The sequence below is a fragment of the Diospyros lotus genome, chromosome 12, assembly GCF_014633365.1.
Source record: "Diospyros lotus cultivar Yz01 chromosome 12, ASM1463336v1, whole genome shotgun sequence".
In the NCBI taxonomy this organism is placed as follows: Eukaryota; Viridiplantae; Streptophyta; class Magnoliopsida; order Ericales; family Ebenaceae; genus Diospyros; species Diospyros lotus.
Window position 1 is genome coordinate 1,031,362 of NC_068349.1, and position 22,072 is coordinate 1,053,433.

Below are 22,072 nucleotides of genomic sequence, written 5' to 3' on the forward strand. Positions count from 1 at the left end.
CATATATATTCTATATAAATATATATATATTTAACTTATATTTAGATAAGTTTTATTTTTTATTTACATATGATAGAAAATGTGATTCTCTAATTAAACAATATTTTTTTTGTATATATATAATTTAGTTTATATTTGTGTTCTAGAAAATATATATTTTAGTTTATGATTATATTTTTGCAATTAAGATGTATTTCTATCATTAAAATATATTTTAGACAAGGGAGGAGAGAGAGAAAGAAGGGAGTGGAGATAAGTGTATAAGAATTAGAGATAAAATGGTAAATTTACAAGAATTGTTAGCAACGATGGAGGTTTTCATAATTTTTAAAAATACAGGAGTACTACATATAATTTTACCAAAATCTAAAGAAGTAATTATAATTACCTCTTAATTTGTCTTAGTGCTCATAATTTGTAAAGGCACTCACAATTAGTGTTAATCTTTTGAATAGTAAGTATTTAACAATTAGTAGTTCTGCTGCCTTTGAATTTCTAAATTACTTACTTATAAATATATATATATATATATATATATTTGTTATTTAATTTTATGAAATTATACAAGAGAAAATTACCTGCAGATCCCTGAAGATTAATATAATTGCATGTTTGAGGAAAAAAATTAGTATTCTTGAAATTTAATGTTATGTTATAATTTTTTTATTTGTTAATTTTAGTTAAATATTCATAAATAACTAAAATGATATTATCTTTAAAACACTTCTCTCTCTTTCTCCTTATCGCTCTCGCCATTTCTTCGATAAATAAATTGTTCCTCTTGCAATCATCCCCACCTTATTTTGGTGTATATTATAAATAATTAAAATACTTTAGAGAGTTGTAGCAATACTTATTTCTATTATAAATTGATGTGTTAATTACGTCTCTAGAGAGTTGTAGCAATTATCTTTCTTTAAAATTGTCGTTGATGTGTCTTAGATAAAAATTTATTAAAAAATTAAAAAGCTCAAAATAATAATTTGAGCTAAAAATATAAATTTTCACTTAATTATGTATCATCCATAAGAATTTTGTCAAAAAAATAGATATTATTCATAAGAATTCTAATTGTAGTGGATAATAAAATATTAGATTAAATATTATATATCCATAAGAATTTAATTCTAATAGATTCCAGAATGTCACAATAGATGTTATTCATAAAAATCTTAATTTTAGTAGATCTCAAAATATCAATAAAGATGTTATCCATAAAAATTATAATCCTAGTGGATTTCTATTAGGATAACAAACCGAATTCAGCCGTGTGTTATACATTTGAAATAGTTTGAATGGGTAGATGTTATCCCTGGTCTTTGGGATAGAGTTTTATTCACACTGTAACTAGGAGATTAGCTAGACTATTGTATTATAAAACTAGTGTGAAACTTGTGCAATAACAGGGATCCAAAGCTTAAATCCTTTTAATTTTGAAAGATTAAGATAAAATATTATTTAAAAAAATCTTAATATTATGGGATTTGAAAAATCTCCATGCTACTCTATAAATTAATAAATAAATTTTTATTTAAAAAATATATATATCTCTAATATTAGTTTTAGTAGAACATTTAAATTTTTAGTATTTAGCTTAAATATCAAAGTGTTTACGCAGTAACTTTTCTTTCCTTTGATTGGTTTTGTTCTTGCAGAGTATAAGTAGATTGACGATAATATTTTTAATTAATAAATTTATTATTGTGTTAGAAGAAGAATAATACTGTTACTTACTTTATTATTATTATTATTATTATTATTATTATTATTATTATTGACGACTTTTCCATGAGTACATTTTTTTTTTTTTAAATTGAGGCGGAACAAACATTCTCCTTTCGTTTTACGATTAGTTGGGAACTGGTGAGTTTTGATTGGCTTGCAGGAAGGGCCAAGTTTGTCTAACACTTAATGGATGCTGCACTTCACATCCTGGAATTATTCCTACATTTGACTAATTCCTGCATCTTCTTCAACAGTACTGGTAGCTAATTAAGCTGGATATGGACAACAAGACCCATTAAAACAATTAACTAATTTTGCATGCAGTACACCGAAAATTCATCTTTGGAGGCTGATGATCTTCAGAGCTCCAGCACCACAACTGTACCGACACAAAGAACCAAATACTTGTTAACTTCTGAAACAAGAAGAAGAAGAAGAAGAAGAAGAAGAAGAAGAAGGAGGAGGAGAAGAAGAAGAAGAAGAAGAAGAAGGGCTTACAGTCAGAGTCTGTGGTGATCCAATTCCCTCTTCTTGAGCTGCCCAATTCTAAGTCATGGAGAGGAGTTGAACTCAAAGAAGAGAGGTTAATGGGCCGATCATTAAGAATGTTAATCTTGGAATGAGAAGAAGCCATTGAGATCGCAGAGCAAACAGAGGAAGGGGTGGAACAGCTCTCTACTTCCCATCTGAAGCTGATCTTCGGAGACTCATTATTGCTGAACTGGTCATCATCAGGCACTGCTTTTAGGCTTGCCCTATTCCTCAACTGCAGCATCTGTGGCAAAGCATTAATCAGAGACCAAATCATCAATCATTTGCGAACAAATTCAATCAAAAGATTTGAACTTTACCATTTGACCTAGATACTTTCCTCTCTCAGATTTAGCAGCAGCAGCCCATCTCAAGAGCTCCTTCATTCTAGAGCTGCTACTGCTTCTGCTTCTGCTCTTCTCACCCGTGGCGGGCTCGTCTCTCTTTTCTTCTATCTCACGTTGCTCCTTCTTCCCTTGGGCCGACAATGCCGGTTCGCTGATCGGGAGCACCTTGCTCCCAGCTGCTGTATCCGCCTTGTTGCCGACCCCCAGCCCTCTGGCAATGCCTTCTTTCTTCATTTTCATGGAGTAGATCCGACTCTGCCGCCTGTTGAAGCTCCCCAGCCTCTTAAAATTAAGCGTGCCGTAGAAGCAAGTCTTGGCAATGTCTCTTCTGCGCAAGAAGATGGTGAATGGGTTCACTTTTGGGTGGTGCAAGTTGGCTTCTTCCGCTGATCTCTTCAGCCTGCGGTTAGCCTTGCAGTTCCTGAAGCAAACTACTACCTTTGACTTGGCAGCCCTTTCATCTGGAAATCAAAACACAAGCAATTCATTGCTGAGATAATTGGCTCTGGATCAGTTGATATGAATTAAAGAGATACAACTAAGACACATCTCTCTTACCGTTAGTAGTAGCAGTAGTGGGCTGTCTTGATTGTTCATCTGCTGCCTTGAACAGCCTCTGAAGTATCTGTCATATATGCATATATATATATATATGTATATGCATGGGATTGAACATGAGAAATTGATGATTGCACCTATGACTTGGATCCAATGAATTGCAATTGAAAAAAATAAAAAAACCCACCTGCATGTTAGGGTTTGCTACTAAAAGTTGGACTTGGACTTGGACTTGAGCGAAAGATGTTATAATTTGGTCAAATGGACAGCCCAGAAGAGATCTTTCTGTGCTGTCTGGATGCCTAAAAAGATTCTTGTCTAGCTAGCTAGAAGAAGGGGTTTTTTTTAATGAGAAGATGGGAGTTGAGGAGAGGAATCTGAGATCTGAGATGGGTGGATGAGATGAGACAGGGAGGCAGTGAGTGGGGGCTGGTTGGCTTGTGGTTCTCAGTGGTAATGGGGTTGGATTATTCTCACGCACACACTCATATATATAAATATAAGCTGCCCATGTGGGGGCTAATGGCTATGGATGTCAAGTGATTAATTAGGGGGGGATAATGGGGGGATTAGCCATGTTGGCCTCTCTCTCCACCCTACACTTGTAGCTTCCTGCTTCTTCCGCTGCATTACTGGTCTCTAGCTACTTGATGGGGTCCTCTTTTGTGGCTTGGATAAAGCTTCCCCTGTGTTGAGTAAATTGCCATTTCATTGGGTTTATAGCTCCCGTACGTGGAACACTCAAAGTCCTTTAATATGGCTTTGCATTTATTCTCAAATCCCAAGATTTAATTGAGTTGGTTAGCATACGTGACAATATGGGTGAATTTATTGGCGTTATAAGAACGTGGAGGGATTTTCGAAAATTATAATTATTCCTTTTACGCTTTATTCAAGATCTAAGGGAAATTTTATATATTTTTAATCCAAAAAATTATTTCAGAGTTTTGAATTTTTTTGATCTTTTAATGAGTTTTTGGCTATGACACATTAGTTAGACAGTTACATTCTATTTTTTTTTCCAAATGTATATATAATGAAACAAAGTGCATTTATTGTATTTTATTTTAATTTTTTAATATTTTTATTAGTTGATGATAAATATATCGTATTTTTAACCATTTAATTAATCAGTAAAATTGTTTGAATATTGAAAATAAGATACAATAAATATATATTATTTGAAAACAAGATATATTTATTACTATTTAACCATTAATTTTAGAACAATAGTTAACATTATCTATATATAATAAAAAAATTAAGAACTTTGCATCATCTAAGTATTAATTTAAATGTAACCCAAATGGACAGCATATATATATAATGTGTGTGTGTGTGTGTGTGTGTAAGTTGATAATAGGAGTGAGCATTGGTTGGTCCAGTATCAAATTGACCAACCGAAATAATAAAATTGAATAGACTGAAATTATATAAAAAAAAAAAATAGAACTTAACCAACCAAATAATTTAAAAAATCAAGTAAATTGAAAGCAAAAAAAAAAAATCAAACAAATATGAAAAAATTGAACCTATTGAGAAAAATAAAAAATAAAAACTAAAAAGCCAAACAAATAGAAAAAAACCCCAAAAAAATAGAAAAAAAGTAAAAATTTCAGTCAGTTTGGTACAAAAATCAAATCAAAATAAAATAATTAAAATTGTCAAATTTGATAATTAAATCAAATTGACTCTAAGTTGAAATTGAACCAAAGTCACAATTTTAATCAATTCAATTTAATTATTTTAATTAAACTGAACTTTTATATATGGATAAGCATGCATGTGGGAAAGGAGATATTTTAGGAGGCTGGCAAGTGGGGGTGGATTATGCAAATATTAGATTGCAGTAATGAAGTGGGCACAAGCAAAGATGGGGCTGGGGCTCACATGGTGGTGGGGGGTGAGTTAATTAAGTGTTCTTTTATAATTAATTAATTACTTATAGTATGTGTCTTTGGTGTAATTAAATTTTAGGGTAAAATTTACTAAATCATTTTAAATATTACCGTTTGGGATAATTAACTGAGAGCCCTCTGACATCATTTTTAAATTAAAATATTTAAGTTTATATATTAAAAAATAAAATGATTATAATATTCTAATTAATTTTAAATAATTAGGCATAATTCTATTATTATAAATTAATTAAAAATAAAAATATCAAATTTATCCTTGAGGGGAGGAAAGTGGCATCTATGATATGAGAGGAAAAATAGAAAAAAAAGATGAAAAAATGTAACCATTAAATCGAACCAGTTGTTACACTCAAGTAAAAATAGAATGATATATTAAAAATTTATATATAATTTCATAATTATTGTTGATTATCATTAAAAGAGTCTAATAAAATATTAACGTTTTTTTTTATTTTAATATAAAAAAATTTAATGACTATTTATATTATTTAATCGTTCACGTTATTAACTATATTAACATCCTATTAGTTTATTTTAACGAGATAAGTATATAGTAATATATTAAATTAAAATTTAATAATTTTTATATATTTTAATATAAAATTACATGATTATTTATACTATTTAATAGGTAAAAAATGATATTTGTGCCAGAGACGTTGAGAGAATTAATTTGAGGCCCGCTGGTGGGTGGCAAGATGTAGCTAGTTTGTGTCTCAGCTTCTCCAACCTTTCCCTCTCACTCATTCTCTCTCTCTCTCTCTCTCTCACTCACACACACACACACACACACAGGCATTGCAGATGTGGTGACGTGTCCTATGTTTATTTGTTAATCTTAAGTAATTTAGATTTAATTTAATATTATTTGAAATTAAATAATTATTATTATTAATAAAATAATAACATAATATACACTTTTTTTAAATATTTGGCTGATATATATGTGTTGACCAAATTGCTCTAATCAATCAGTATTTTGATATTTGATAAAATATAATTTTAATAAAATTATTTTTGATATATTTAAAATCCCTAATAAATTTTTGATATGTATTATAGTATTTTGTTTATCAAAATGAATCAAGAAATGTTATTTCTCTAAGTCTGAAAGATTAGCGCACTATAAGGTAACATATAAGAAAATATTTTTATTTTGAAAAATAATCTCCCGGTATTTCGATAGCTAACCTTCATTGTTGTTAAAATGATTTTTAATGAACTTTTCAAGAAATAGAAAGTATATATTTTGAGGGTGGTAAAATTGTTAAATCCCGAATTTATACTAAAATTAAAATTCTATTTTCTTATTGTTTTGGATTTTAATTTTTAAGATATTTTTATTGAATTCAAATGGAGAGTACTTTCTTATTTATTTTAAGTAAAATATAAATTAAAGAAAATGAGGACATTTACTTAAACTAAAAAAATGTAAATATATTGTAATGTGTACATGCTATATAGATTATATTTTCAAACAATTGATATATGTATAAAATTTATTTTCTATTAAATTAGTCTCAAAAGTCGACTCTTGGTTTAGTGAAGTCGACTCCCCTTAAGCTGAACTCGACTCTTAAAAAGTTAGAGTCGACCCAACCAATAGCATATTATGCAGAGTCGATCTGACAGTATTGGTGTATTTCGAAGAAGCGACTCTTGTATAACTAGAGTTGACTCTCACTTAAAATGGGAGTCGACTCCTGTTTTAGAGAAACAACTCCTCGGGTCCAACGGTCGAATTTTTTTTAGCCATTATAGAATCGTTGGAAGCTCCACTATATATATCAAGAAGAAATTTATGGAGAAAACTAATACTCTATCAAGATCCATCATCCTAAAGCACACCCAAGTTCTCAAGCATCCATTTTAAGCAATCCAAGACTTTTTAAAGTCGAATATTTGGATCCCAAGGTAAAGGAGATATTCTCTCCAAGTGTGGTAAAAATTATATCATTATACTTGTTCATTTGCCTTGTAATATTTGTTCTTGTATTCATATCCATATTAGTCCAAGTTTGTTGGACATATGATTGTTTATTTGTATTTGTAGATTGTGAGTGGCCTCTTAGAGTTTAAGTAATCTAGGTGTATTCGTTGTATTAGTTTTCGGAGTGAGCTAAGGAGAAAACCTAGTGTCGGGTTGATCTTGAGAGAGTGGAGTAGGTGTTGGAGATACTGAACTACTATATATTCTTGTGTTGATTATTGTTGTTTGCATATTTATATTGTTATCACACTAAACAACATATATATTTATAATAAGTATTTACTTTGTATAAGAAAAACTCAAGAGTTTTTATAAGGGAAGAATTCGATTGATAAGTTTATAATCACTCAATTCGCCTCCTCTTGAGTGATCATTGTGTGTCAAGGGACCAATAATATGAATATTTTTTAAAATTTTATATTAAAAATAAAAAAATATTTAGAATCAATTAAAATTGGACTAGATCAAAATCAATTCAATCAAGACAGAATAAACAGCTGTATAGAAAATTATCCCATTTTTGTTGTGAGCATGGATCAATAAATTTATTGAGTTCAAAAATTTAATGAGGTAATAGTTACGTCTCACATTTTAATTAGTTTATTAGGTATTAAATATTAATGTTCAAAATTATTACTAAATACTAAAATTTATTAAATCCTAACTGGATTTCTTAGTCTAGTCAAAATTGTAACTAAAATGTTATTTAGGCATTTAATTGAGACGCTTTTGATTAGTGTTTCAAATGTGAAAAAAAAATAAAAAGTTTTTAAGGGAACATTTATTAAGTAGCTTTTGATAGTAATTATTTAAAATTTAATTGTTTCGACAAAATTTTAAATAAAAAGAGTTTTAGCACAGTGATCATCTTCAAGGTTAGTTATTTTTTAAAAGTTAGTTATCGATCTAATTTTTTATATGAAATTCTTAAAATTTTAATTTTCGATCTGTTCCGATTCAATCTAGGGTTAATTAAATAGAAATTAATTTGTATTTTAAATTTATATATTAAAAATTAATCTGTATTTTAAATATATATTATGTATTTTGTACATAATATATATTTTATATTTTAAATAAAAATTAGAAATTATTTTTAAAATGATATTAAAGTTAAAAATAGAAAATAATTTTTCTAATTTGAGCCTTATTTTAAATTCTGTCAACAACAATTTTTTCCTAACATTTCGTTCGTATCTGTCCACCCACTAACCACACCGTCATCTCCTCTTCCCCACTACCTTCTTATCTTACTATTTTCATCTCTATCATTGCGACGATGAGCACCATTGACGTCCTTTTTTCTGTTGCCCTGTTTCACTCATTTTATTGTTCTCATCTCTCAACTAGCACCGCCATGTCTCTATCTACCATAACGACAACGACAACTCTTTTTTTTCTCAAATTGCTTTGATCATTTACCTTTTCATTTGTTGTTGATCTCTATATCTCTTCTTTTGCATGATTTTGAACACATTCTTTTATGTTTTGAAGCTTAAAACTGATTTCATATTTAATAGAAATAAATACATTTTTCATTTTTATTTGATTTTTTATAAAAATGGAAACATGAAAATAGAGATAAAAACTGACGATCAAAAAAAGAAAACATTCTAAATATATTGGGTTAGAGAAAAAACATCAAATGGATGGTAGGCAAGAGAGTTAGCCGAAGGGAGTAATTGGATGGTGATTGGACCTCTTCAATATTGGGCTTGGTCATTGAAGTAATCAAATGGGCAACGAGCTGTGCAGACAGACCAGCCCAGCCCATAGGCTCTCAGGACCGGTCAGTGCAGCTCATGGACCAAGGCTGCCCATTTTAGAATTAACTAGAGATACAGATTGATCTGAACTTCCAATCCCATGGGCCTTACGGCGTGGATGTCAAGCTATTGGCAAGTGAACATGAAACACGAGGAGAGGATGGGATGCTAAAGAAACAAAAAATTATTTGTTTCTTAAGTGGGTGAGAAGGAATCAGTGCTTTCGTGGTTAAAGTGAAACAAAAATTCTACTATGAATGGAAAATGCGAGGCTTTGACCGTTTAAGTGGATAATAACTAATGGAATAAAGGCTTAGGCTTCTCTGCTCTGCTTGACCGTTAAACTAATGGAAAGGCTTAGGCCACAAGAAAACAAAGAACATTCAGTTGCTGAGGAATGTAGGCTCTCTCTTTATAATCCCAACTTCTGCACACCAAGTGCTGGACACACTGCCAGGCGGCCGCTTCCTTTATAGACTCCAAGCTGAGTGACATTTAGAGCAAGCAGAGAGATGAGCAACTGGGTGATCGACATCAATGCTAAACTCAAAAACCACCGCAATGCTCAAAGCCAAGAACAGCAGCGCAGGAAGAAGCGGTCCATCTACATGCTCCTTCCCCCCTACTCCGACCACAACAAGCCCCAAGCGGTGTCGTTCGAGCCCTACCATCACGGGAAGCCTCACCTAATGCCCATAGAGGATCACAAGCTTCGAGCTCTCCTCCATCTCCTTGAAAGATCGCCGGTGTCTCTAGACAAAATCTTCAACTCCATTGTCAAAGCGGCGCAAGACCTCAAGGATTCATAGATGGGTGTTTCATGCTTGAATTGCTACGAGTTGAGTACCAATCTGAAGACTATTATTTTAACGATGATCCCGTCTACAGTCGACATGGGAAAATCTATGTCATGTCGTTAATCAAGACCAACATGTTGTTGCTAGAGAATCAGTCGTCAATATTGCTTTTGGTCATATTTAAAATATTCAAAAGAATGCTATGGTATACATTGAGCTCTTTTCTTATTATTTCTAAACATAAATGAGATTTAAAAGTTAGTCACTAATTGAATCCATAAGGTGATGTTCTTTTTGTATTTTAGTTTTCAGATTTAAATTCATTTTTAGGTTTGTTTTTCTGAGTGTCTGTTTTGAAATTTTTGAAAACACGTTCTTTTTGTAATTTTGAAAAATTGTTTCTTAAAATAGAAAACTATAAAACTCATTTATTTTGAAATTTTGAAAAAAAATATTTTATGATATTTTATTCAATGAATTTGATTATTAAATAATAAAACAAACTCTTTTTAATATAATATAATATTTTATATTAAATATTATTATACATAATATATGTAATACATTTAATAATATACTATATGTTTTCTTATATTTTTAATTATAATATAGATATAGACATACTACATTTTTAAAATTTTAAATAAATATATAATTTTATTTTCAAAATTTAAGAATAAATTTTTCTTTTTTTTCTCTTATTTTTCTTCTTCTATTCTCTCAAGTGCCTGCACCTTCTCCACCGTTAGCGACCACCGTCGGCCGAAGATTCATACGATCATAGCCTACCATTAGAAACACCAAACTAAGGTGGTTAACAGTTGAATTTTCATAAATTTAATTTTTAATTTTTGGACAAAACTAAAAAATTCATTGTCAGTCACCACCGGCCATCGTGGCCAGTGGTTTCCGGCAATCAGAGGCCTCTTTTCACGTCGCCAACTATGGCCTTATACATCGCCATGGTCGTCGGTCTTTATTGTTCTGCTATGGCCGTCATTTCTTGCCATTACCATGGTAGTGGATGTTACTTGGCCATCGGCATCGATCATTAAGCCATCATCGTCGGCTTCATGTGGTCGCCGGTAATGGAGAATGAAAGAGAAAATAGGAGTCGGCTACTGTGGTGATGGCAGTGGCAAGCACGGTCGACGGCAGCTTGAGAAGGAAGACGAGAAAAGAGAAAAAAGAAAAAAGAAAAAAGAAAAAAGAAAAGAGATTGGAGAAAGAGACGAGAGATCTATCAAAATTGGTGGGGGGGGGGGTACGCGTTTTGGTGTTTTCAGCGTGTTTTGGCTGAAAACACCCAAAACAACAATGTTATTTTGGGTTTTCAAAATTGTGTTTTTGAAAATAGCAAAATAAATGCATTTTTAATATTTTGAAAAACTAAAAACTCAAAACAAATTGAAAACAACAAAGAGAATGCAGTTTATGTTAGATATAAGCCCTTAAGACCAGTTCTAGTGACACAATAGGGCTTGATCTTGTAATTCTTTAAACCTTATTTAATGGCAAGTTTTATGTTTAATTGAAATTGCAATATGATTTAAATTGAACATACAAATATCCTTTAGTATAATAAGGAGTGGATACAATTCTTAATTGTTAAGAATAATCGAGACGGTTAATCCACAATACGTTATACTATAAATATGTTCCTGGCCATAGAGTTCCTAACTTGGATAATTAGTAACTCGCAAAGGCTGTCACATCGTCTTCTTTCTTGTTCGGAATAAGATACCGAAAGACAAGATTGGTGGGTCTCATACCACTCTGTATAAGATACAGAAGGAAGACGAGTGGGTGCTCGTTATAGGAACGAGTTCACTGAACGGGACAATTAATATTGAATCACATGGGTTTTATTTCACGGGTCAATGATTTAATATTAACTACGGATTTGCATTAGTCCTTAGACCTGAGATGACATGGATATCTGTGTGTTAGTGGATTAGGATATCAGCGATATTATATGGTTGTCCTAATCAGGGATAGCCGTACGTATCTATGGGCCTAGTTCAGTGACACACGAGGTATGTGTGCATCAGACATGGAATCTATCATCTCGAGATATACGAGGAAGATATTCTATGCGATCCAGTGATCACTTGACGATAAATCCTTGGCCGAGGTAATATGACGACGGAATTTGGATTCCGTAGAGGTTGTGTCATATTAGTCAAGTGTGATTATTGGATTTGGTCATACGACGAGATCGAGAGATTTGACCTACTGACCGTGATCTCATATCTCGTCGGGATATAGTATGATAGAGGGACTGTATTGCAGGACACCGTAATGCAAGGTTCACATTCCCGCTTCACATTAAATTGGGTAATCATGACATATTGCTAGATGTCACTCGTGATTTACGAGAATTAATAATTGAATAATTCTCGTTGCCAATTTAATTGTGAACCCAGAAAGTCCCACCCAATAGAAATCGTTTTTAAAAGAAAAAGGGGGCAAATTTAGTAATTATGGAATTACTAAATTATAAATGCAATTATTTAAGAAATAAGAATAATTAAATAAGTAATATGATTATTTATTTAATTATTAATTTGGTTTGGGCTTTTTGCTAGCACCTAAAGCCCGGCCCAATAGCATTTAGGGTTTTAGGGTTTCTTGTTTATAAATATAACATTAAACCCAAAATCCAATTAATCAATTAGTTGAATCAAAACGGAAATTTTAGAGAAAATTTCCGAGTCCCTTTTTCTCTCAAGTCTATTGAAGTCTTGACGATTTCGGGTGGACCGACTCGGCATCTCACGCGTGGGAGATATCAGGCGGGTTATAGGCAACGAAATCAGATTTCGCTTCGAGGTAACTTTTTCGTTTTATGTCTTCGATTTAACCGTAAGATTTGAAAAACGTGATACCAATAAAATCAGATTTTATTTTCCGCTGCGTATGATCATATCAAGGTTTTCTAACAGTGGTATCAGAGCCATCGTTTTTCCAAACTTATGGTTTTAATTTATTTGTTTGTCGGATATTATTTTGTGTTTTGAATCAAAAATAAACTTATGTATATGAGATATACATATGTATATTCTGCTGGAAGAACAAAATAAATTTTCAAATAAATATATTGTATTTTCATTGTTTGCTGGGAATACAAAACAATATATGTATGTATATACGATATATATATATATATATTTGCAGCAAAAAAAAAAAAAAAAAACAGAAACAGCAAAGGGAAGCGGCGGATTCGATCCGCCGCCGCCGCTGGGCGGCGCTGATGGCCGCGGCACCGCTGGGCGGTGCCGGCAGGCCGGTCGGCCCTGCTGGGCAGCGTCGCCAGAGGGAGAGGTGCCGCTGGGCGGCGCCAGATGCTGCGATCGGCGCCGCCAGCGGCGCCCATGGCCGAAGGCCGCGCTGCTAGGCAGCGCGGCCATGGCCGCTGCAGCGACCGCCGTCGCGGTCGGCGACGGTGGCCGCGGGGGTGAGAGGTGGCTGCTGGGCAGCCACCTGGAAAGGGAGCCACCGCCTAAGGCGGTGGCGTGCAGGTGTGCGGCGCGGGCATAGCCCGCGACCGCCTAGGGCACAAGGCGGGCTGGGCCCGCTTCCCTTTGCTGGGCCGCGGGCCTGGCCCGCGAGCGCTGCCTTGGCCGCGTTCATGGGCCGGGCCAAGGGCCCGGCCACGCGGCCTGCATGGCCGCGTGCGCCCATGGCGCGCGTTGCCGCGCGCGGGCCGCTCTTGCACGCGCGCGTGCGGCAACCCCCCCTCCTTTTTTCATTTTTGTTTTTTTTTTAATTTATTTTAAATATTTTCCAGCAAATTTAATTTCAAAAAAAAAAAATTGTTTTTCAAAGCACTTAAGGTATAAATGTTATACACATGTCCGACAATCATATAAATTTTATAATATGCTTTTAATTGTTAAATAGCATGTTGTGAATGCCTTGTCATATTTCGATATTGGTCATGGACTTAGGACACTACATAGATGATGTATGTGTTGTGTGGATGTATGGATTATTTCATTTGATGGCCTGCGTGCCGAGATTTGCCGTTTTTGGATAACGGTTGTAAAATTAATTGTTTAATTTTATTTTTACTTTTATTCTATTGTAAAAGTAGTTTATAGTAAATGTAAAAGCGATGATTCAATTAATGGAGGCACGACGTGGAATAGAGTCATCAAAGGTGAAACAATCAAAGAAACGAAGACCCTATGTAAACGGGTTATGCTTGTAATAGTTATAAGCAGTTTTCTTTTTATGCACCCATGTATGCACCGCACGTTTCCAATGGCTGGAATCGTGCTTAGAATGCATGTTTGAGTCCATGACTATATCGACTACTTTATGCAATGTTTATTTTACATAGTTGATGTATGATGATTAAAACGTTGCATGTGTAAAGTGAGACCTAAAAATTAGACCGAAAAATCTCCCATATTTATAAAATTAAATTGTAACCGATTAGACCTTAAGAGTTAAGGCAATTTAATCGGGGCTCTCCATCACGGTAGAGATTAGGGCATTTTGATTCGTGTGTTGACCGGCTATGGATACATAGGGGTTGCACACTGGTTAAAATGTTTTTTTAATTTCTATTTATCATTTGATGAGACGGGAATGCACAAATTTTGAGACCCAAGAACCTATTATGTGAGGGGATCGATATTCAACTGTGCAGACTTGTCAGCGTGATGGTATAATTTAACCATGTTCAATTGCCAAGAAACTATTATGTGAGGTACATTGGACTGGGAGCCAAAATAATATTTGGGCCGTACATGAGATGTACTGGACAAGAGTTGTCCACTTTTTGAATTTATTATTCCAAGAATCTATTATGTGAGGAATAATAAGTTTGATAAGAATCCAAATACCCACTAGAATTCATGCCAACGTGAATTCGCACTTTCCTTCATTGGGAGTAAGGAATCTGATAAACTTAGTGGGAGGCACTGTTTGATTTAAAGACCAAAGTCAAATGGTTAAGAAAAAACAAGATATCTAATAATCTATTTATTTTCTGCAGATACATCAAATGGCTTCATTGCACCCACTTACAAGAAATCTTGACAAGCACCAATTAACTGGACCAAATTTCAATGATTGGCTCTTAAACTTGAAACTGATTTTGAACTTGGAGAAAATTACTTATGTATTGGATGCTCCTGTACCCATGCATGCTAATGATGATGGAGGGGAAAGTGTTCCTCAAAACATTACTCAAGAGGAGCAAGATACTCTTGCCAAGTGGCGAGATGATGATCTCACCGCTAGGAGTTATATGCTTGTTTCAATGAGTAGTGAATTACAGCGTCAACATGCGAATATGCCTGACGCGTACTCTATCATCACACGCCTACAAGAGTTGTATGGCAAACAAAGTCGGAGTGCGAGATATGAGATATCTAAGGCACTATTTAGGGCAAAGATGTCTCTGGGAGGATCAGTGGGAGAACATGTTCTCAAAATGATCTCCTTGTTAGAGAAGTTGAAGGGTTTGGGGGATGAGTTGAATCCTCACCTCCAAATTGATTTGATCCTTCAGTCTTTGCCAGATTCGTATGGAAATTTCATATCGAATTTCTATATGAATAAAATAGAGTGTACTCCGGCTGAGTTAATGAACATGCTTATTACGGCACAAAACAACATGAAAACAGGTACTGTGATGGCTGTTACCTCTTCCAGTAAGACTAGGAAGGGGAAAGGCAAGAAAAAGGCCACACAAGTACCACAGGGGGCCAAGACAATAAGTAAGAAGAAGGGAAAAGCTGTTGCCAAAGGAAAATGTTTCCACTGTGGCAAGGACGGGCACTGGAAGAGGAACTGCAAAGACTACCTCAGTTCCTTGAAGAAGGAAGCGGAAGGTATGATGATAGTTCACGAGTATTTTTCCATTGCTCATTGTTCTACTTTATGGATTCTAGATTCTGGAGCGACAACTCATGTTTGTGCTTCTGTACAGGATCTGGAGCAAAGTAAAAGGCTCGGAGATGATGAGATCGTGCTGAAGGTGGCAAACGGGGCAAGAGTTGCAGCCACGGCTATTGGCACTGTTACTTTATCTTTATTGCATGGACATAGTTTAGTTTTAAACAATTGTTTATGTGTACCTGGAGCTTTTAAGAACATTATTTCTATTCCTGCTTTAGTGAAAGAGAATTATGAATTTTCTTTTAAAAATAATGTTTGTGAGATTAATTTTGGAAATAAATTGATTGCTTCTGGAAATTTTGTCAATGGTCTTTACATTTTGAATGTAACTGTTGATAATGATAAAAATCTGCGTGTATTGAATAATAACAAGAGACAAAGGGATAACCCAAATCCCAAAATTCTGTGGCATCATCGATTAGGTCATATAGGGGATGATAGAATCACTAGGTTGGAGAAAGATGGGCTTCTTGGCCCATTGGGTTCTGAACCTTATCCAACATGTGAATCTTGTATCCTAGGCAAAATGACCAAATCACCCTTTGTTGGACAAGGGGTTAGAGTTACAGAATTGTTGGGACTCATACATTCTGATGTATGTGGGCCAATTAATGTAATGGCCCGATGGGGTTATCAATATTTCATAACTTTTACAGATGATATGTCTAGATATGGATATGTTTATCTTATGAGACATAAATCTGAATCTTTTGAAATGTTCAAAGATTTTAAAGCTGAAGTAGAAAATCAAACTGGTAAAAAGATAAAAGCCTTACGATCAGATCGTGGAGGCGAATATCTGAGTCACGAGTTTGAAGATTTTCTTAAAGTCTCGGGTATTATTTCACAACGCACTCCACCAGGAACACCTCAACTGAACGAGGTTTCAGAAAGGAGGAATCGGACTCTATTAGATATGGTCCGAAGCATGTTAAGTTATTCTGACTTACCATTGTTCCTATGGGGTCATGCCCTTCTTACTGCAATATACCTTCTAAATAGAGTACCTTCCAAGTCATTTCCTACAACACCACATGAGATATGGTTTGGTAGGAAACCAAGTCTTAAACATGTTAAGATTGGGGGATATACAGCTTTTGTGAAAAAGCTTAAATCAGAAAAACTTGAAACTCGATCTTTAAAGGGTAGTTTCATAGGTTATCCTAAGGATACCTTAGGATATGAATTCTATATTCCTGAGTTGCAACAAGTAGTTGTTAGCAGAAACGCCATTTTTCTTGAAAAAGAGTTTATTCAAGAAGGTGGAACAAAAAGGAAGATAGAACTTGGTGAAGAGTTCGCCGAACCTGAATCTATCCCACAAGATGACCAATTACCAAGTGAAGAGACAAGGCTGAGTCTTACACCTCCCAATAGGAGGAGTGAGAGGATACCTCGGCCACCTGAGAGATATGGTTTCCTAAGTGAACAAGAGTTGTTCTTAGTAGGAGACCATGATCACTCAGATGACCCTACCACTTACCGAGAGGCGATGTCAGACATCGACTCACAAAGATGGCTAGAGGCTATGAAATCTGAAATGGATTCCATGTATTCGAACCAGGTCTGGACTCTTGTAGATCCACCAAGAGGCATAGTACCTATTGGATGTAAATGGGTCTTCAAGAAGAAGATAGGTTTGGATGGAAAGGTAGAGACCTACAAAGCAAGACTAGTGGCAAAAGGTTATCGTCAAAGGCAAGGTGTTGACTATGAGGAAACCTTTTCTCCAGTTGTCATGCTTAAATCCATTAGGATTCTACTAGCCATTGCCGCTCATTATGATTATGAGATTTGGCAAATGGATGTGAAGACAGCTTTTCTAAATGGTTATATAGATCAAGATATCTATATGGAACAACCTGAAGGCTTCACACCCAAGGATCAAACAGGGAAGGTATGCAAGCTTAAGAGATCCATTTATGGTCTTACGCAAGCATCCAGGAGTTGGAACATTCGTTTTGATAATGAAGTCAAATTGTTTGGGTTCATTCAAAACATTGACGAGCCCTGTGTATACAAAAAGGTTAGTGGGAGCGCGATTGCGTTTTTGGTCTTATATGTTGATGACATCCTACTCATTGGGAATGATGTAGGATTGCTATCAAAAATAAAAGCATGGTTGTCAAGTACATTCTCCATGAAAGATTTGGGAGAAGCTGCCTACATTCTCGGCATTCGGATCTATAGGGATAGAACCAAGAGATTGATAGGGCTCTCCCAAACCAAGTACATAGAAAGAGTGTTGAAGAGGTTCAACATGGAGGATTCCAAGAGAGGCCTGCTGCCCTTCAGACATGGAATCCACCTCTCTCGAGATATGTGTCCCAAAACACAAGAAGAGAGAGATCGCATGTCTAGGATTCCTTATGCTTCGGCAATAGGAAGCCTAATGTATGCAATGTTATGTACTAGGCCTGATATCGCTCATGCTGTAAGTGTTACAAGCAGATATCAATCTAATCCAGGTGAGCAACACTGGATTGCTGTTAAGAACATCCTTAAGTACTTGAGAAGAACTAAGGATTTGATTCTTACATATGGAACGGGAGAACTTAAAGTGGAAGGTTATACAGATTCTGATTTCCAATCAGATATTGATGATAGAAAGTCTATCTCAGGCTATGTGTTTACTTGCAATGGTGGAGTATTTAGTTGGAAAAGTTCCAAACAAGATACTACCGCCGATTCTACTACAGAAGCCGAGTATATCGCGGCATCCGATGCAGCGAAGGAAGCTGTCTGGATCAAGAAGTTTGTGACAGAACTTGGAGTGGTTCCCTCAATAGAGTCTGTCGTGCCCTTGTTTTGCGACAACAATGGGGCCATAGCGCAAGCCAAGGAACCAAGGTCTCACCAAAAGTCCAAACACATTGAGAGACGCTTTCATCTCATTCGAGAGATTGTTGGCAGATGAGATGTCAATGTGCAGAGAGTAGATACATCAGAGAATGCAGCAGATCCACTGACCAAGGCCATGAACCAGAAGCAACTAGATTCTCATCTAGATAGATGGGGTATGAGATACCATTCAGAATGGTCTTAGGGCTAGTGGGAGATTGTTAGATATAAGCCCTTAAGACCAGTTCTAGTGACACAATAGGGCTTGATCTTGTAATTCTTTAAACCTTATTTAATGGCAAGTTTTATGTTTAATTGAAATTGCAATATGATTTAAATTGAACATACAAATATCCTTTAGTATAATAAGGAGTGGATACCATTCTTAATTGTTAAGAATAATCGAGACGGTTAATCCACAATACGTTATACTATAAATATGTTCCTGGCCATAGAGTTCCTAACTTGGATAATTAGTAACTCGCAAAGGCTGGCACATCGTCTTCTTTCTTGTTCGGTATAAGATACCGAAAGACAAGATTGGTGGGTCTCATACCACTCTGTATAAGATACAGAAGGAAGACGAGTGGGTGCTCGTTATAGGAACGAGTTCACTGAACGGGACAATTAATATTGAATCACATGGGTTTTATCTCACGGGTCAATGATTTAATATTAACTACGGATTTGCATTAGTCCTTAGACCTGAGATGACATGGATATCTGTGTGTTAGTGGATTAGGATATCAGCGATATTATATGGTTGTCCTAATCAGGGATAGCCGTACGTATCTATGTGCCTAGTTCAGTGACACACGAGGTATGTGTGCATCAGACATGGAATCTATCATCTCGAGATATACGAGGAAGATATTCTATGCGATCCAGTGATCACTTGACGATAAATCCTTGGCCGAGGTAATATGACGACGGAATTGGATTCCGTAGAGGTTGTGTCATATTAGTCAAGTGTGATTATTGGATTTGGTCATACGACGAGATCGAGAGATTTGACCTACTGACCGTGATCTCATATCTCGTCGGGATATAGTATGATAGAGGGACTGTATTGCAGGACACCGTAATGCAAGGTTCACATTCCCGCTTCACATTAAATTGGGTAATCATGACATATTGCTAGATGTCACTCGTGATTTACGAGAATTAATAATTGAATAATTCTCGTTGCCAATTTAATTGTGAACCCAGAAAGTCCCACCCAATAGAAATCGTTTTTAAAAGAAAAAGAGGGCAAATTTAGTAATTATGGAATTACTAAATTATAAATGCAATTATTTAAGAAATAAGAATAATTAAATAAGTAATATGATTATTTATTTAATTATTAATTTGGTTTGGGCTTTTTGCTAGCACCTAAAGCCCGGCCCAATAGCATTTAGGGTTTTAGGATTTCTTGTTTATAAATATAACATTAAACCCAAAATCCAATTAATCAATTAGTTGAATCAAAATGGAAATTTTAGAGAAAATTTCTGAGTCCCTTTTTCTCTCAAGTCTATTGAAGTCTTGACGATTTCGGGTGGACCGACTCGGCATCTCACGCGTGGGAGATATCAGGCGGGTTATAGGCAACGAAATCAGATTTCGCTTCGAGGTAACTTTTTCGTTTTATGTCTTCGATTTAACCGTAAGATTTGAAAAACGTGATACCAATAAAATCAGATTTTATTTTCCGCTGCGTATGATCATATCAAGGTTTTCTAACAGTTTAAACTTTCATATGAGATTCGGACAACATTATGAATTGATCTAAACTTAAGATTTTTGCACAATCAAAACAAAAGTAATTATCTCGGGACTTAACCGGAAAGATGCCACTCTAATACTTAAGCTAGAAAAAATTTTGGGAGATAGCTTATAGGTATGTAAAAGGAATTCTACTACAGGGCCAGACAGCCTCACCGAGAGGCTTACATAATAGGGTCAAAAAGATCAAAATATCCTTGCCCCCAATACAAATTTACAAGGATGCCACTACACAGCCCAACCTTTCTCCTCTCTCCCTTCAACCATGGCAAGCGCAGAACCCTCGCCTCCCTCCTCTCTCCCTTCTCCCAAGGCCACGTGATCGTCGACCGCTGCGCCTCACCTTGCCTTGCCGACAGTCCCTAGATGCAGTGACAGCCGACGAGGTGAAACGAGGCGAGGTGCGACGGTCGGCTGTGACACAACCATGGGAGAAGGGAAAGAGAAAAGAGGCGAGGGCTCTATGCATAACCATGAGAGAAGGGAGAGAGAAGAGAGGCGAGGGCTTTATACGTAACCATGAAAGAAGGGAGAGAGGAGAGAGGCGAAGGCTGGAGAAGGCATTTGGGTCTTTTCGACCCTATTCGGTAAGCCCGTCGGTAACTCCCTTTGAGCAAAGTAGTGTTTTCCATGTAAGAGTAACATAGAATATCATATATTTGGCTCACCTCTCGAGATCTTTCTATATCTTTCGAGTTGAGCTTTGTAACGAGGATCATAAGGGGAATTAGCTGGCCCTGCCCATGTAGTTGATTTCTCTTACTTTCATGAGTTCAAGATTAATTTGAATTGAAATTACAAAATTATTAGGACATGTGACATAAACGGATCTTAAGATGCCTACCCTATGTTTCTTCGTACTAGACTTTGATTTATCTATAAACCCTAAATCCTAAGTATTGCCTCATATTGAGAGATTTTCTGATTAAAATTATCTCTTAAGAAATGCTTCACATATTAATACTTCAAAACTTTCTCATGCTTGAACTATGCTTCTAACAATTTTTCTTATCTTACCCTTAGGATATTTTTGGTGCATATTTTCTACATGACTTAGACTATTTCACCTTATTTATCTTCAAGTAATTCGAGAGTACAATTTATTCGAAATTTGGGTTCTTTGTGCTAATTAGGTATTTAAAGTCAAATCATAAGTTGATCAAGAGTTTGACTTCCTAGAATAGCTTTTGTGACTTGATATTTTGTTTTACGTGAATTTTTTTATATTTTTTAACATTATTAATAAGATATTATTGTGCTTACTTATAAAATACACACTTACTACTACGGGTTTTTATATTGGTGTAGACACTCCAACATATATAGGACAAACTCACATGGCATGTCCGACACTATCTTAAAATTTTTCACAAGGGTATGAGAAGGGACACTTGTAAGACACCGTGTTATGTATTTCTTATTCTTTAATTTTATTGACTTGGTAATTACATGATTATTTTACTTTTTCATGTTTTAATTGCATAACTGTTTAGTTTCCGTATCCTTCGTTCTCCTGATCTACTAGATATGTGATTGTTTAATAAAATATAATACATTATTTTATTAATTAGCATTTCTCCACAATGCCATGTCTTACTTAAGTAGCATTTCAGGTGTCCTCATGTCCTGCATCCATGTCCAGCCTTTCATACTTGTTTTATCCCTCACATTATTTGTGCAGCTTGACATTGAAGACCTGAACAAGAGGAAGCTTCACATTAAAGACTTGAACGGGGATATATTCTGGTTTCTCAACTATGACTTTAGAAACTACGAAAAGATGGGCCAATGTATGCACGTGCTTGACCTCTACCGCAAGAGCCTACTCTACAGAGACAACGAACACGGAAATGCAGCCCCCAATCCACAGAACAAGGAGCCCCCCAATCTACAAATGAAGGAGAAGGCGACTACCTAA

At 35.1% G+C, this 22,072-nt stretch overlaps 2 protein-coding genes across 2 annotated transcripts; one reads left to right on the top strand and one right to left on the bottom strand.

The window, feature by feature from the left end:
• Nucleotides 1-1,758: 1,758 nt before the first annotated feature.
• Nucleotides 1,759-3,612, bottom strand: LOC127813956 (uncharacterized). Its single transcript, XM_052355113.1, has 5 exons — nt 3,349-3,612; nt 3,162-3,228; nt 2,577-3,064; nt 2,224-2,500; nt 1,759-2,104 (listed from the first exon to the last, which is right to left on the bottom strand). Exons 1-5 carry the CDS (start codon nt 3,352-3,354, stop codon nt 2,085-2,087), a joined length of 858 nt encoding a protein of 285 aa, XP_052211073.1. The 5' UTR covers nt 3,355-3,612; the 3' UTR covers nt 1,759-2,084.
• Nucleotides 3,613-17,719: 14,107 nt separating this feature from the next.
• Nucleotides 17,720-22,072, top strand: LOC127786759 (secreted RxLR effector protein 161-like). Its single transcript, XM_052314406.1, has 2 exons — nt 17,720-18,322; nt 21,836-22,072. The coding sequence occupies exons 1-2, from the start codon at nt 17,807-17,809 to the stop codon at nt 22,070-22,072; spliced, it is 753 nt and encodes a 250-aa protein (XP_052170366.1). The 5' UTR covers nt 17,720-17,806.